The sequence below is a fragment of the Vombatus ursinus genome, unplaced genomic scaffold, assembly GCF_900497805.2.
Source record: "Vombatus ursinus unplaced genomic scaffold, bare-nosed wombat genome assembly UNPS02009205.1, whole genome shotgun sequence".
In the NCBI taxonomy this organism is placed as follows: Eukaryota; Metazoa; Chordata; class Mammalia; order Diprotodontia; family Vombatidae; genus Vombatus; species Vombatus ursinus.
In genome coordinates this window covers 64,840,533-64,856,486 of record NW_020948983.1, presented here as the reverse complement: position 1 = coordinate 64,856,486, position 15,954 = coordinate 64,840,533, and the positions used below count along the sequence as shown (strand labels likewise).

The window sequence follows — 15,954 nt, the reverse complement described above, 5'->3', positions numbered from 1 at the left end:
AGCAAGTCACTTAACCCTGTTTGCCTCAGTTTCTTCATCTATAAAACGAGCTGGGCAAGGAAATAGTAAACCCTACTCCAGCATCTCCACCAAGAAAACCCCACATGGGGTCATGAAGAGTCAGATACAATTGAAATAACTCAACAACAACTGCCATATCATCACTGACAAGTAGTTATGCAGCCTCCACTCAAAGGCCTCTGGACATAATATTTTTGATACTTCAGTGGGTCTTCAAGCTCATCATTGTGGGTTCCCCCCCATGATTAAAAACAATATCATTTTAAGCATTTTAAGATCTTTAAAGTACTTTACCTACATCATTCCATTTGAATCTAATACTTAAGCTATGAGGTAATATGATCCACATTTTATAGATGAGGAAATTAAAGCAGAACTTAAGTAACTTGCCCATAGTCATATAGATATTAAGCACAAAGAGGTGGGATTTGAATCCAGGTCAATCTTCTCCAAATCCATATCCAGAATTCTTTCCCATTGTCTCCTGAGGCAGCTCATTTTGCTTTTGGACAGCTCTAAATGTCTTTCGAAGAAAGGGGGCCAGCTGGGTCTATTGAAATCTCTTTGAAGGTGCTTAGAGAAAAAAGAGGTATACTATGAGAAGCTTAGAGTGGGGGAGAAAGCCCATGGCCTCTCATGTTCAGGATTACAGAGCTAGAGCTGGAAGGAATCTTAATCTAGTTTAACCCCTTTTCTAACAGATGACAAAACTGAGGGACAGTGAGGTTAAATGACTTGCCCCAGATCACACAGACAGTAAAGGGTTGAACTGAGATCTGAAATTCAAGTCCTGTGATTCCAAGCTTAGTGTCTTTTCCATTGTACCCTGGGTCTCCTCTGATACTGCACTAACCCATTTTTGTCACTACCTACCTGTTTCCCATAAAAATAATGAAATTCTAATTTTAGAAAGAGTCCACCAAGGGCCCAGAAAAAGACTTGGAGATAAATCTAAAAATGCCTGCAGGGTTGAGGGCAACACTGGAGAAATCCAGTGTCAAGTGACACTAGAGAAATTTATAGAGCCAGTGTAATCTCATGAACTATGTAGATGATAGGATTATTGTAAAATGAAGCTTCAAGGTCATATTTGTGGTCATCCCAGGCTTGAGAGCTCTGAAGAAAGCCCCTTTGTGCTCTTTCTCTTTGGTTAATAGCAGAGGCTTGCTATCATGTATACCTGAGAAGGACAAGAAACCAGTGTGGCCACCAGTTAGTAAAGACCTCAGGAGAGGATGCCAGTCAGCACAGTCTCACTAGACATTTCCTTAATCTCTATACATAGACAGAAAAAGCTTTCCCTTCCTCTAGACACAGATTGTAGTTATTAATTCTCATGACATTTGTATACCAGGTAAGTGAGCTATTACTGTAAACTGGATCATGCAGATTAAAAAAAAAATACTGTCCTACCTCTAACTTCTAGTTTCTTCTTCAAAGAAACCTGTTTGAAATTAATTCCATCTTAGGTCACCCACAGATTACCTGAACACAAGTTGATTTTCATTCAAAGCCCTGACCAATGATCCATTGGATGTTTGCCAAGATCGGAATATCTGGAAACGCTTTGGTCACCACAATCCACAATTCTCTCATTCCCATGATCTAAAATTTCACTTTGTGGCCAGAGGCATTTCAGTTCCAGGAATGAGTCTCCTTTATTTCAAGAAAATGCCAGCTCCAGGCAAGGAATAAGATCTCTTGCCTGCCATTTTCATGAGAGGAATTCAATATGCTGAACAAAGATCCTTTTTAAATGTCTGAAAGAGAGTTTTATCAAAACCTAAAACCCCTATCTGCTGATTCTGAGTCACTCTCAGGGAGATAGCCAGAGGTGAGGAAACACTAAGGGAAACTAAATATTCTCTTTTCATAATCCCATAACCTAGTGAGAACATTTGGCTGCCTTCTAAATAATTACTTGATCTTTTTTGTCACCTCCGCCTCCTTCAAATGGGCGTAAGGGCACAGGTACCTGGGTAGGGTCTCACATGCTCCTGGATGGTTCCCCAGTGAACCAGATCTTAAGCAGTTTAACTTCTGTACTTTAGACAAAGTATGCTTTGTTTCATCCAGGCTTGATGGACCATTTTATGTTTCTCATTTTTAGGACTCGAAATAACCTCTCTAGAGCTGAGAAGGATATCATGTTCTCATTCCTGGGATGAAAAAAGCATTCATCCTGACACATTTTTTTAAAAGTTCTCTAGTAAATGTAATGTGAGGCAAAGGGATGACAAAGGTCACACAGACATGATTTTTCTTATTCTTTAAGATAGACTGTTTAGAGCAATAAAAAAAAAATTCACTTACCACAGGAGTGATTCACTAACAAGGAAAAAAAAACACTATAAAACTAAATTTACAAAATAGATCATTCTCATTATAAAGGGATTTTTCACACACTGAAAAAATGAATTCATAACTAGGTTTCTCTAAATAATGAGATGCCTATTCCAACTAAAATTGGACTCAACCTACAAAAATTCAATATGTACCTATTTTTTCAAAAACATACCTCTTAAGGTATAGCTGCATTACTTTATATTATGTATTTGTACACTTTACATATAAACACACTTTCCTTTCAATATGGTATGTAACAAAGAAATTCATTTGCCTCTCATTTCCCACAGACCTTCAGGAGTAATTTCATTTTGGTACCATTGACCACCTGCGCCTCCCTCCCTCCCCACCATCACCACCACTCCAGGGAAAAAAAAGTTGCTCTTCAAGAGTAGTCATTGTTTGGTTTTCATTCCATCTTCTTGTGCTTGCTGTTACAGAAGAAAGGAAGAAAAACATCTCCAGCACAGTAGCATTAAACATTTATCCACTCTTAGGAACCAGACATTCAGTGGGCAGAGGATGTTACAGCAAGGCTGCAGAAGAATATATATTTTACTTGGTTAGAATTATAAAGCACTTTTACCGCAGAGAACTCTGGGCTACTACTAGATGGAGCCATTTTTAGTGCTTCCCCAAGCCAACATTCCAGAATCAAAAATAGGAACATTTGCTATTTAGTTACTTCTACATATACTTTGTCCTTTGGCAACAAAAAAGATGCCTCTGACCACATTGCTATTTATAAGTAGAATAACTATGGTTGATGAAGACATGACCTCTCTATATTAATAACATAGATCAATCGGCCAACAGGTACTTGTTGATCTCTTGTTATGGGTCTGATGCTATACTAGGTACACTGGGAAATATGGAAAAAAACCAAATATCTGCTCTTTATGTATCTTGTACATGCTTCTCCGTGGATGTATTTTCTCTTTCATTAGAATGTCAACTCCTAAGGTAGATTGGGGGAAGGGGTATTCAGAATGCATGCCATCTTGGGGTGAGGAGAGGGGAGAAGTGGGGAGAAAATTTGGAACTCAAAATCTTGTGGAAGTGAATGTTGAAAACTAAAAATTAATTAATTTTTTAAAAAAAGAATGTAAACTCCTTAGGGCAGGGACTATTTTTGCTTTTTTTTTTTTCTTTGTCCCCAGCACTTAGCACAGTGCCTGACATGGAGTAAATGCTTAACAAATGATTGACTTGACTGATTACTAAGTAGTTTAAGGAATGATTCCTCTTCTCAAGGAATCATAGGATCATAGATTTCAAGTTGGAAGGGATCTTTGAGGCCACTTAGTTCGACCCCCTCATTTTACAAATGAGGAATTGAGGTCCAGAGGAGACATAGAGCTCATCCAAGATCACTCAATTCATAAATAGAGCCAGAATTTGAACCCAAGACCTCTGACTTCAAATCCACTGCTCTTTCCACCACGTTTCCTGACCAGCATGGTATAAAAACTTATCTAATTGGGAAGACAAATGCAATATAACTATTGGCTAATTAATAATAAGAGTTAGAATTTGTTCTGCTTAAAAGTTTATAAAGCACTTTATGAATTTCTCACTTCATCCTCAGAACAACCCTGGGAGGAAAGTGCTATGCCCATTTTTACAGATGAGGAAACTGAAGTAAAAATAAGTTATTTGCCCAGGATCACACAGCTATTTAGAGTATGATGTCAGATTTGGAACTGTTCTTCCCGACTCCAAGTCCAGTGCTCCATCCACTGTGCCTCTCATAAAAAGAATGATAAGCCAAGGACTGACCCCTGGGGTACACCCATAATTAGGAAGTGGGAGGAGTGGCTCAAACTCTCAGTACCATAGGTATTATCTATGACACTGGAAACTGAAGTCAACAAAGAACCCAAGCACATTTCTTAGAGCCAGAGTAAAAGAGCGAACAGAGGGAGCAAAGTCCTTCCCTTATCAATTCAATTCATGGAATCCATGCTGTGAGTGATCTATTTTCTTCACTCTCTATACAAAGCACATAAGAATGGCTGAAGAAAATGGTTCAGGGTGGGAGGGAGCAACCAGCTCAGTCTCACCAGATTTAAAGATGCAGGCAGCCTTTCAAAAGAGGCTACCTTCACTCAAGTGTAAGGAGACAACAAGGCTTCCACATTAGGGAATCTAGACATTCTCCAAAGGCCCCTCAAGGGCACCTTCATGTTAGGCAAACTGGTCATGGCCACTCATACCCAGATTACATTAATAAAATAATCATTAGTAATCTTTAAAAGAGCAACCTCCCAGATCCAAGATGGGGCATCAGAACATATTCTCAGACACAGACCTACAGATCAAGTTGGGTCAACTTTCATCAACAGCTGACACTTTCGAAATCGCTATCTCAACGACCACTCTCCAGATATTTTCAGCCTCAAACAAATGCACACAGACAAACACTAACCCACCTTGGAACTCTACTCAGCCAGGAAAGAAAACATCCTGGACAACAAAAGGTGTTTGCAATAGATAGATCCACATAGGAGCTTTTCCAGTACTTCATCTCCTAGAGGTACCACTCTACTATAGTCCCCAGTGGGCTGGAGACGGGCCAGGTTATTTTTAACGAGCACATTCTTGTTGCTCTCTCTGCTTCCAAATGGGAAAGGAAGTGCTTCAGGTGTGGGCACGCTCTACTTTATGGGACAAGCTCCCAAGTTCTGCACTGTTCCCAAAATGTGAGTCTTTTCTGCAGCTGCCCAGAAATGAGCTGTGTATCTGACAGCACCAATTTCCCAACAACTTCTCTTGGCACCATTCTGCTATCCCTTCATCTATTTTGTCATTTTAGTATAGACTGAGTGAGCCTAATATGGTATCACTGAAAGAGTACGGGTAAACACATGGGCCAACGAATTGAGAGGGGGGTGCCAGGGATAACGATTCTATAATCAATCACAGAGAGGGAGCTGGAAGGCACTTCAGTGGTCATCTACTCTAATCCCTTTGAGCTGAGCTTTGAAGGAAAGTAGGGAGTCTAAGAGCTGGAGGTGGGCAAAAAGTACAGTTCCATGCATAAGGACCCAGCCAAAGGCATGGAGATGGGAGATGGAGTGAATCTGTTGCTGAGGAACAATAGAAAGGCCGGTTTGGGGCTCAACTATACAGTCCAGTAAAAGGAATGATGTAAAATAAGGCTGGAAAACTATATTGGGATCAGGTTGTAAGGGGCATTAAATGCTAAAAAGAAGACTCTATATGTTCCTAGAGGTAATAGGAAGCCATTGGAATTTGTTGAATAGATCAGTAGGTCTCTCAGAGAGAGACTTAAGGCAGTGAGACCAATTAGGAAACTATTACAGTAGTCCAGACATGAGGTAACATAGGCCTGAACTAGGGTGATGTCTATGTGAGTAGAGAGAAGGAAACACGTTCAAGGAATATTTTTAAAGTAAAAACAAGATTTGGAAATTAATTGCATTTGTGTTGGGGAAGAGTGAAGAGTTGAGAATGATACCCAAGATTCCATTCTAGGTGATTGGAAAGATGATGGTGTCCTTGACAGAAAGGGGAATCTGGAAGAGGAATTAGTTTTGAGGGAAAGATGAATTTTGTTTTAGATGTGTAGTTTGGGATGTCCATGGGAGGTCAAGTTTTAAATATCTAATAGGAATTGGTAATATAAGAATTACCTGAATATGAGGTGAAGAATAGTCTCTACTCCAAATAGAGCCAATGTCACTTACCCTATATTAATGACTGGAATAGATAGGAACCTCTGAAAAACTCTGGGAATCAGGAGTATGAACCTTGGCACTGATGCAGCAGTATAAAAGCAGAGTGCTTACTAGCTAGAGGTATAGGATTACTCAGTTTCCTTAATTTCTTTTAATGTTTTTATTTTATATTCACTTAACATTTAATTTTTTTTTTTTTACTAAATCACCTTTCATTGTTGATCAGTCATTTCAGTTGTATCCAACTCTTCATGACCTAATTTGGGGTTTTCTTGGCAAAGATACTGGAGCAGTTTTCCATTTCCTGCTCCAGCTCATGTGATGGATGAGGAAACTGAGGCAAACATGGTCAAGCAATTTGCCCAGAGTCACACAGCTAGTGTCTGAGGCCAAATTTGCACTCAGGAAGATGAGTTTTCTTGACTCCCTCCCTGGCACCCTATCCACTGTGCCACCTTGCTGCCCTGAGTTATTCTTTGACTGTGTTCTAAACTATCCAACAAAGAACATTCAGCACATCACCGATAAGTACGTTGTCCTAAGAGTTAACATTTAGACATTTGCTTCATAATTTAAATCATATTACTAATATTGAGAAATTGGCAGGATGGACCCCACAGATCCCATTTAAAAGAAAAAGCCTCAAAACATAGAGATCCTCATTGTACATATTTCCTGGCATATCAGTCATCTGATTCTGGAATTCATTTTCCACCAAGGAGTAATGTTAATTTAAATTCAAGCAAATATTTCAGGGCTTTCCTCTTAACCTTGTAAAATTACATAAGACCTCCATTGGAGAGGGGTCTTCTTGGATCACAGACTTAGAGCTCGAGGGGTCCTCAGAGGATATCAGTCTATCCCCCATTTTACAGATGAGAAAACTGAGGCCCAGAGACTGGAGCAATTTACTTGTTCAACATCACACTAGTGGTAAGCATCAAAGGGAAGATAAAAACCCAAGTCCTCTAACTCTAAACCAGAGTCAGCCTACTTTCCACTGTACCATGCTGTTCTGCCTTCTTTCATGCTTGTCCTCTTCAGAAATTCAGGGCCTGCTTAAGCAAATCTTACATTCACTGTTTCAAACACCTGCCACCAGTGCTATACTCACCACAGAATTATTTTCTTTCCAGTTTACCATTACCAGTTCAAGATCCAATTCGTCACACAAACTGAGAAACCCATAGAGCCAACCTTCACCATGACTCTAATTGGGACTAAACAGGACACTCACAACCTTCCCATCACTTTGTGAGTATTAGATATATTTCCACTGGATAGTAGTAAGAGGTACCAGGATTAGTAACTTTCCTTTCAAGTGTTCGTCTAGAAACAGTTCATAAAATACTATGATATTCTTGGGCAAATCTCTTAACTGCTCAGTGTCCAAGCAACTCTCTAAACTATAAGTTATAGATAAATTGTTAATCTGTATTAGAGGAAGGAGTTTCTAAATGGCGAGGTCCTCCCACCAATGAAATCACAGGTCACAACCAAAAAAGACAAAATACATCCTCTTCTCCCCAGCCCCCAACAATAAGATAGCATAGAATACAAAGAGGAAGATAGTGGGAAATAGACCACTTTAGAGTGGAAACGTGTGTTGTATTCTCTTGCATTCAGTTAAGCACTCCAATGGGAAGCTAAGCTATTCTGACCATGTCCACTTGCAGGCATAGAATCTCAGAGGAAACAGCCTTGGGATTTCTTGTCTTGCAAAAGGATAGCTATAAAATGGCAGCACTTGTCAGATAGTAAAACATAAAAAAATAGAAATTTCTAGAGAGTTCACATTGTTTACAAATAACTTGATTATACCTGGCTTTCTTTTATACACCTATAGGGTTGAAGAAATCACAGGCAATAAAACCTACTCTTTTCTCATCACACTGGATTTGGATATTGGAGAGCTTACAATGATCAACTTCACATGGAAAAAGACTGCAATGTGGGCGAATGTGTGGGCCACCTTCCACACAATAATTCCCTGGGCCACTGGACCACACCATCCACAGTTAATGATAAAGCAGATCCGAGTCAAAGCAGGAGAAACACAGAAAAAGTAGGTGAATGTGTAGTTAGAATGCTAAACTCTTGTTTTGCTTTAGAAAACACTTTAACACCTTGAAAGATGATTTTATCATTCAATCTCAAAATAACTTTCATTTTGTGGGGGAAAGTATCTAGTCCCAAACATGGTAAGTAACACAAGTACTCACTAAAATAAACTCAAAAGTTGAAAGAAAATATATTCCTCATGAACTTATTTTCATTTGAGGTTTTCTGAGAGGAAGAAAAAAAAAGAAATGTTAAAATTAGAAAATATTTGAGAACTATGAATAAAATTATGAAGATAAGGTATCTTGAAGAAAATTATCAGGATGTGGCAATTACTTAGATATGTGATATGCAAGAAAGGGAGGAAGTAGCCTGGTTTAATGGATAGAGCACTGGACCTGGAGTCTGAAAGGCCTGGATTTGAATTTTTCTTCAGGCATTTATTAGCTGTGTGATTCTGAGCAAGTCACTTAACCTGTGTCTCTATTTGTAAAATGGAAGGGTTGAATTCAATGACCTCTAATATCCCTTCCAGCTCTAACTCTGTGATCCTATGAGTCAAAGATAGGTGATTAGAAGAATGGTGGTGTAATTGAAAGAGATAGGAAAAGTCAAGAAGAGGAGTTTTGGGTGGGGATTAAAATAATAAGTTTTACTTTAGCAACATTAAACTTGAGAAGCCACCTTAATAATCAGGTGGAGCTGTCCAGTAAATAGGTGTAAATCTAGTCTGGATCTCAACAGGGATGTGATAGCTAGAAATGTATCCTGGAGAATACATATAGTGATAGTTGATGCTATGTGGAGTAGATAAGATCACTGAGAGAGAAGAAATAAGAAAAGAATGCTATAGGGGAATGCCTTTATTATTAGAGCTCAGAGGAAAAGAGCCAGTGAAAAGTGACAGGGAAGGGCAGTTAGTGACAGGAATATAATTAGGTAGTTGTGGTACCACTCAAGTCAAGAGCAAAGAGGATATTAAGGAGCAACAGGGTCCAATGCTGTTGAAAAATCAAGGGAAATCCCATCAAATATCTTTGATCTTAATAAAGTAGAAGGTGATGTGATCCACTGTGAAAGTATGAGGGTGTCTATGGCATTTGTCTAGGGATTTGAGGGGGAAAGAGGTTTAGAATAGGTGCTCTGGGGAAATGTGATAAGAAATTATGTGATAAGCAGTATGAAAGGACTTCTGAGCAATAATTAGTGTCCAGTAGAAGTTATATCAGTGAATCTTCAATCTCATGAATATAGATAACTCTTCCAAACGAAGCAGAACACAACCCGAAACCTTCTCATTGTACATGAGTCTTACTTGTGTCCTCCTATAATAGAATGTTATAACTAGAAAGCCCCCGCAGAAAGTCTGCCCAGTATGCTGGGGACCTTCTTCTACATACACCCAAATACTCCAAACACAAAAGCCTATTGGGGTTATGCTGAAGACCTCTCCCCATGTTTCTCCAGGCCAGTTAATATGAATCATCCCACTTGTATCTGTGCCTGTTAGAATGGCTCTACTGTGAACTATACTATGGTAGTGTAAGAAAAGAGCTTACCCTTCAGGAAGACGTTGACCCCCGCTTACAAACCTCTTGGTGAGGCAATATTCTGGAGAAAGTTTCTCTACTCCAAAAAGGCAATGTCATATTCCTCTAAAGGCATGAAGAAAGATTCCTGAGGAAAATAACAATATACTTAGCTCCTATAGTCTCCTCATCAGGTCCAAAGGATTCCCTTATACCAAGTCACATTTGTCATGGCAACCAAGTGCAGTCAGTCCTTCCTAGGGGATAGGTTGTTTTCTCCTAGTATGACTGCCCAGAGGTGGGGCTATCCTTTGCAGAATCTCCTCCCCCCTCCCCCACCACTGGAATTTTTTCCAAGTAAAGTTTCATCCAACTGTAGCTCTTCATGCCAACCACAAGAGAAAATGTGACCAACTTATCACTATTCTAGTAACTCCATGAAGGCAGGAGCCATCTCATTTTTAGATCTGTATACTCAGTAGTTGGTATCTAATAGAGATTTAATAAATGCTTTTGGGTTGATATTCAGGACAGCAGTATTTGGGAAGAGATCATTTCCCTTTTTTAATGGACAGCACTAACTTAATCACTCTTACTAGAAGCTTCTTCCAGCTCTACCTTTTTTTTTTTCCTTTTATACTTTTGAAGCCAGATTCTGAGATTCTACCTTTTAAAAGTGATAGAAAATAGCTGGTTGCTAACTTATGAATTCTAAACTTTACTGATCCTCAAATTTTACTACAATGAACCTAACATAATAGATTTATGCCCCTGAGTCTCTTATCCAATTACATTCTGGGATTATACTTAATACTTAACCTCTTTGTATCTTAGTTTTTTCATTTATAAAATAGTGATAATAATAGCACCTACCTCACAGGGTTGTTACAAAAATCAAATGCATTAACATACATAAAATATTTAGCAAAAACTTAAAATACCATATAAATGGTAGTTATTACTAGCTATTATTTTATCTCAATGTGATACAACAATGAGTTACTAAGTACATATTATATAATCTGCCAATATATTATTTCACATTATTAATTTTTGAAAATTAAACTGAATTTCTTTTCTTATTACATTTTGCCAACCTTATTTGACATTTTGACCTCACTAGATTTGTATACCTCCCTACCCTCATACTTTCATAGTAGACAAAAATCATCATAATGATGATTTTGTGTTCAATGGTTTTGTGGAATTTTGGACAGTACTTGTGATTTCATCGGTGTAAGGAGCTCCCAGAAGGAACTTCTTCTACCAATTATGCAGATTTATATACTCTGCAACTTTTAATCTTGGAGGCAGTCTGGCAGCACTGAATGATTAATGGACTTGACTATGGTCATATAGCCAGTATGTATTGAGATGGGACTTAAATTCAGGTCTTCATGATGCTAAGCACTCTATCTACTGGGCTATGCTACCTCTAGAGTACCTTGAGTTAAAAGATGGTACAAGTTCCATTACCTGTTAATTCATCTGAAATATAACTGAGGAATCAAATGTATTTAATACACTCTGGTTGTTTTAAATGTTAGCTCTGCATTTGTTAAAAAAAAAAACAGCCTTGTTTAGACTACATAAACAACACAGTAAAATAACTTGGAGAACTCACAATCAATTATTGACTGAGTACCAACTAGGTGCTACATACATACATTGTGCTACACGTAGGACATACAGAATATGAGAAGTAAGAATCTTGTGCCGGATGGAACTTTGCACTGACATTGACAAAGTTGAGTACATCTAAAGAAAAGCGACCAGAATAGTAAAAAGTCCGAGAAATCATGTCTCATGAAGAGTGGTTGACAAATATAAAGCTGTTTTAGCCTTAAGGAAAGATTCAGAGGGAACATGATAGCTGTCTTCACATACTGAAAGGCTATTGTGTCAAAGTGGGCTTAGAGTTTTTCCTTTGTGATTTCAATGGAACAAAGTAGAAGTAGAGTGAGAATAGCAGGAAAGTCCTTAGATAAGTTGCTTTTACTTGGGTTTTGTTTTTCCCTCAAGTTATAAAAATATTTGGAAATATTATTTATAAAGTAAATACTGAACAACAGAACATGGCAATAATCTGTATCTGAAAGCTAACACTTGGTTTGCTTTATGTTTTCTGTTTAGAATGACATTTTGCTCTCAAGACATGGATGACATACAGCTTTACCGAAACCAAGAAAAAACCTTTGTGAGATGTGAAAAAGATTCAAAAACACGGAAGCAGAAATTGAGATGAGCCTTAATGAAGATCCATCATGAAGAATAAATTTACGCTTATTGATATAGTATAACTTCCCCAGTCAAAGTTTAAGAGTCATGCATAGAACATGAATAAAATTTAAATTAAATTTTTCTTAGAAGGGGAAGAGGTATTCTTCACTATAATGAATAGTGCTTTTATACCCATTATATAGATCTTCAGATATGATGATGATGTTGAGTTGTTTCAGTCGTGTCCAACTCTTCATAACCTCATTTGAGATTTTCTTGGCAAAGATACTGGAGTGGTTTTCCATTTCTTTCTCTGGCTTATTTTACAGATGAGGAAACTGAGGCAAACAGTTAAATATCTTGCCCAGGGTCACACAGCTAGTATGTGAGGCCAAATTTGAACTCAGAAAGATGAGTCTTCCTGATTCCCAGCCCAGCATTCTATTCACTGTGCCACCTAACAATTAAAAATCTCCCAATTATCTAATAATTATACACATCTGGTATGCATATGCATTTTGTTAATTTAAATGGCTAGTTCTAAAATACCTCTTTGTATTTAGTCAGATTTCCCAGATACCTTATTAATCTAACTGGTTTACTCTAAACTACTTCTCTTCAGAGAGATGGAAAGGTACTCCATAAGTTATATAAGACATAGTTCAAATTTTCCTATGATCTCCTTAGACCAAAGGGAAAAAATTGATGAATTCCAACAAATGATATTTAGCACCATCAAGGAAAAACAACAATGGTTAACTAAGTCATTTAAAAAGCAAAATTCAAGCTTATTTGAGTTCATTAGCAATAATATCCAAAATTGGGCAATTAAAGCCATTTTCATCACATGATTTCCTGTTGGATAAATATAGTTTTTGAACCTTGCTTAGTGGAGGTGGCTCTCACAAAAATTTAAAGAAACAGATCTTAAAGTATTCAATAAACTGAATTATGGTTTAGCTAATAAATCCATTAAAAACATATTTTATCTGGGTAATGGGCTACCAAATGTCTTAACAATTTGGATATTTGTTATAAATAGTTCACTGATATTAAACAGATAGCACATTAAACAATTTGACATGATATCCTCATAGACATAGCTGTTCATAGCACATCTTATTTAAATAAACTACAATGACACATATAAGTTTGTGTAAACAGGAATTTACTACCTATGACTCCAAGAGCCTATTATATCGTGTGACCCCATTTTTTTTCATCCACCAGCAAACTCCCAAGACATAGCTCGCTGACACTTCCTCCTTTTGCAGCTTCTTACTGCTATAACCTCTATTCTCTACTAGATTCTAGCCCCCTACTTGAGGGAGAAGGTGCAGCTTCTCTCCCTATCAGTTTCTCCCTTACCTTCCTGGCAAACAGCATACCACCTCTCTTTAGTTTTCCCCCTTCTTTTAAGGGTTTACTACTTTCCAAACTCTCACCAGTGGCTCTAAGAAGTTGCAGCATGTGCTGCAGCCACACCCTGACAAAACTGTCTCAGCAGATGGGCTAAACAGGTTGAGGGTAACCAACAGGCCTCAAACCCATCAGTGAGATAAGGGGATGCCTACCGCAAGCATGTGAAGACCTCCCCTGGCAGAATGGGCCAATTAGACAATTTGTTCCAACCGCCATGAAGTCAGCTGAAGCAGGTGCTGTGGAGCATCGAGAGCTTGGTCAAGCATCAAAGATGCCAAGGTCATCCACTGCATCTTCGGCCATCGCCTGTCATCCTGACTTTTATCTTGCCACTGGACTACGAGGACTCTGGAGTGAGGCTGAGGACTTCATGCCTCACCTAAATCATTTTCACACGCAAGTCAAGACATCACCATTGATGTCATTGGTCCTCTTTGAAAATGGATGAACAACAACTATGCTTTACTAGAAAACATACAGGGAAGATACAATAACAAACAAACGTAACATTTCTTTAGGGTACTCTTCCAACTTGACACTCCCACTGGAGAATTGGGTCTCCGTAGGATGGTTTTCAACGTTCCCGAGATAATCCTGTGGGTTTCTATTCCTACTACTGCAACTGACAATTCCCCACAGCTGTGCTTCCCATTAACAGTCTGCCAATAGACTTAATTAGCTTTTAGTAAAGGCATTTAGTAAGACGACATAGTTAAGACAAAACATTCTCAAGACCTAGGGCATCTCTCTCACAAATACATACAGCATTCATGGGAAGAGTGGGCTCAAACTTAAAGCACAGTAGTAGTAAGACACTCTTGTGGCAAAGGATAATTCACAAGCCCTGGGACTAGAAGTTCTCACACAGCTCCCTTTGGTTGTAGCTGTTTCTAGATAAGTTGCTCAGCTGGGCTCCCAGGATCTACTTTTTTTTTTGAGGCAATGAGGGTTAAGTGACTTGCCCAGGGTCCCATAGTTAGTGTCTGAGGCTGAATTTGTACCCAGGTTTTCCTGACTCCAGTGCCAGTGCTCTATCCACTGCATCACCTAACTGCTCCTCCTCCCCTCTGAATCTACTTTGAGTCCATAACCAACACTTTTCTCTGCCACAAATGATTTCTGCCATACACTCTGAAACTTCCTCCTCATTTGGGTGACTGTTTCTCTGAACCCATGATGGACCTCAGTGTGCTCCCAGCTGGATGCATTATCTCCTACTGGTCTAGAGAAACTTTGCTCACCCCTCCTGCTGGTACAGGTAAAGGAGTCTGCCTCCACAGAGAATTCCTGAGCCTTGCATCTTCAACTCCTGAACTGGCACTGCTGATATTTACCCAACTATTTCAGTTGGGTATATCTAGGTTATTTTCACAACCAATTATACTGTTCCTTTCTTGACCCAGTTAAAGAGGTTTGCACCTCATAATAAGATCACAGGGCATAGACATGTCTTATTTACAAATTAAAACTTCATCATGTGTAATTATGCTGTTGTGGGATTGTAGAAAAATTCCTTAGCACTATGTGATACTTTGTGATTATATAAAGCTGAGGTGGGAAGAGAAACTCTCTTCCTTAAATTATTATTCTTCAAGAATTAAAATCAGTCAACAAGCATTTACTACGCATTTGTGTGTGAGGCCATATGCTATTTTTAAAATCTGTTTTTAAAAAATCTTTAAATTCATTATTTATTTATTCTTAACATTTTTTTAATTTTGAGTTCCAAATTCTCTCCCTCCCATCCATACTTTTACCTACTAGATGTGAAATCATGAACAATATATGTTCATATTAGCCATATTTTCTTTTAAAAAGCAAGAAAAAATGAGAAAAATTATACTTAAATTTGCACTGAGGTTCATCAGTTCTCTTCTGAATATGGATAGCATTTTTTCATGAAGAGTCCTTTGGAATTTTGTGGATCATTATATTGATCAGAGCAGCTAAATCTTTCAGTTGATCATCACTACAACATTGCTATTACTTTGCACAATGATCTCCTGGTTCTTTTCACTTCACTTTGCATCCATTCATATAGATCTTGGCATGTTTTTCTGAAACTACTCCCCTCATCATTTCCCGCAGCACAATAGTTCTCCTTCACAATCACATACCACAATTTGTTCAGTCATTCTCCAACTGATGAGCACTTCCTTGATTTCCAATTCTTTGCCACCACAGAAAGTTGCCATAAATATTTTTGTACACATAGATTCTTTCCATTTTTCTTTGATCTTTTTGGGATATGGACCTAATAATGGTTATTATTGGGTCAAATGGTATGCAGAGTTTAATAGCCCTTGGGGCCTAGTTCCGAATTGTTTTCCAAAATGATTGGAACAATTCACTACTTCATCTACAATTTATTAGCGTACCTATTTCCCCCTTGTCCCCTCTAGCATTTGTCATTTCTGATTGGTGTGAGGTGGTACCTCAGAGTTGTTTTAATTTGCCTTTCTCTGATCAAAATAGTGAGTTTTTCATGACTATAGATGGATTTGATTTCTTCTTTTGAAAGCTGTGTTTATATCCTTTGACTACTTATCAATTGAGAAATGGCCCTTATTTTTATAAATTTGACTTAGTTTTATACTCAAAACATATTTGAGAAATGAGGCCTTTGTATCAGAGAAACTTGCTGTAAAATTTTT

General features: G+C 38.1%; 1 protein-coding gene across 1 annotated transcript in view; it reads left to right on the top strand.

Moving 5' to 3' along the window:
* The window catches only part of LIPC (lipase C, hepatic type), a 231,140-nt gene extending 218,997 nt beyond the window's left edge, over positions 1–12,143 (top strand). Inside the window, exons 8-10 of the mRNA XM_027851909.1 lie at positions 7,205–7,322; positions 7,915–8,133; positions 11,792–12,143. Of these exons, the coding sequence (XP_027707710.1) occupies positions 7,205–7,322; positions 7,915–8,133; positions 11,792–11,903 (449 nt within the window). The 3' untranslated portion in view covers positions 11,904–12,143. The remainder of the gene's footprint in view (positions 1–7,204; positions 7,323–7,914; positions 8,134–11,791) is intronic.
* The last annotated feature ends 3,811 nt before the right edge of the window (positions 12,144–15,954 follow it).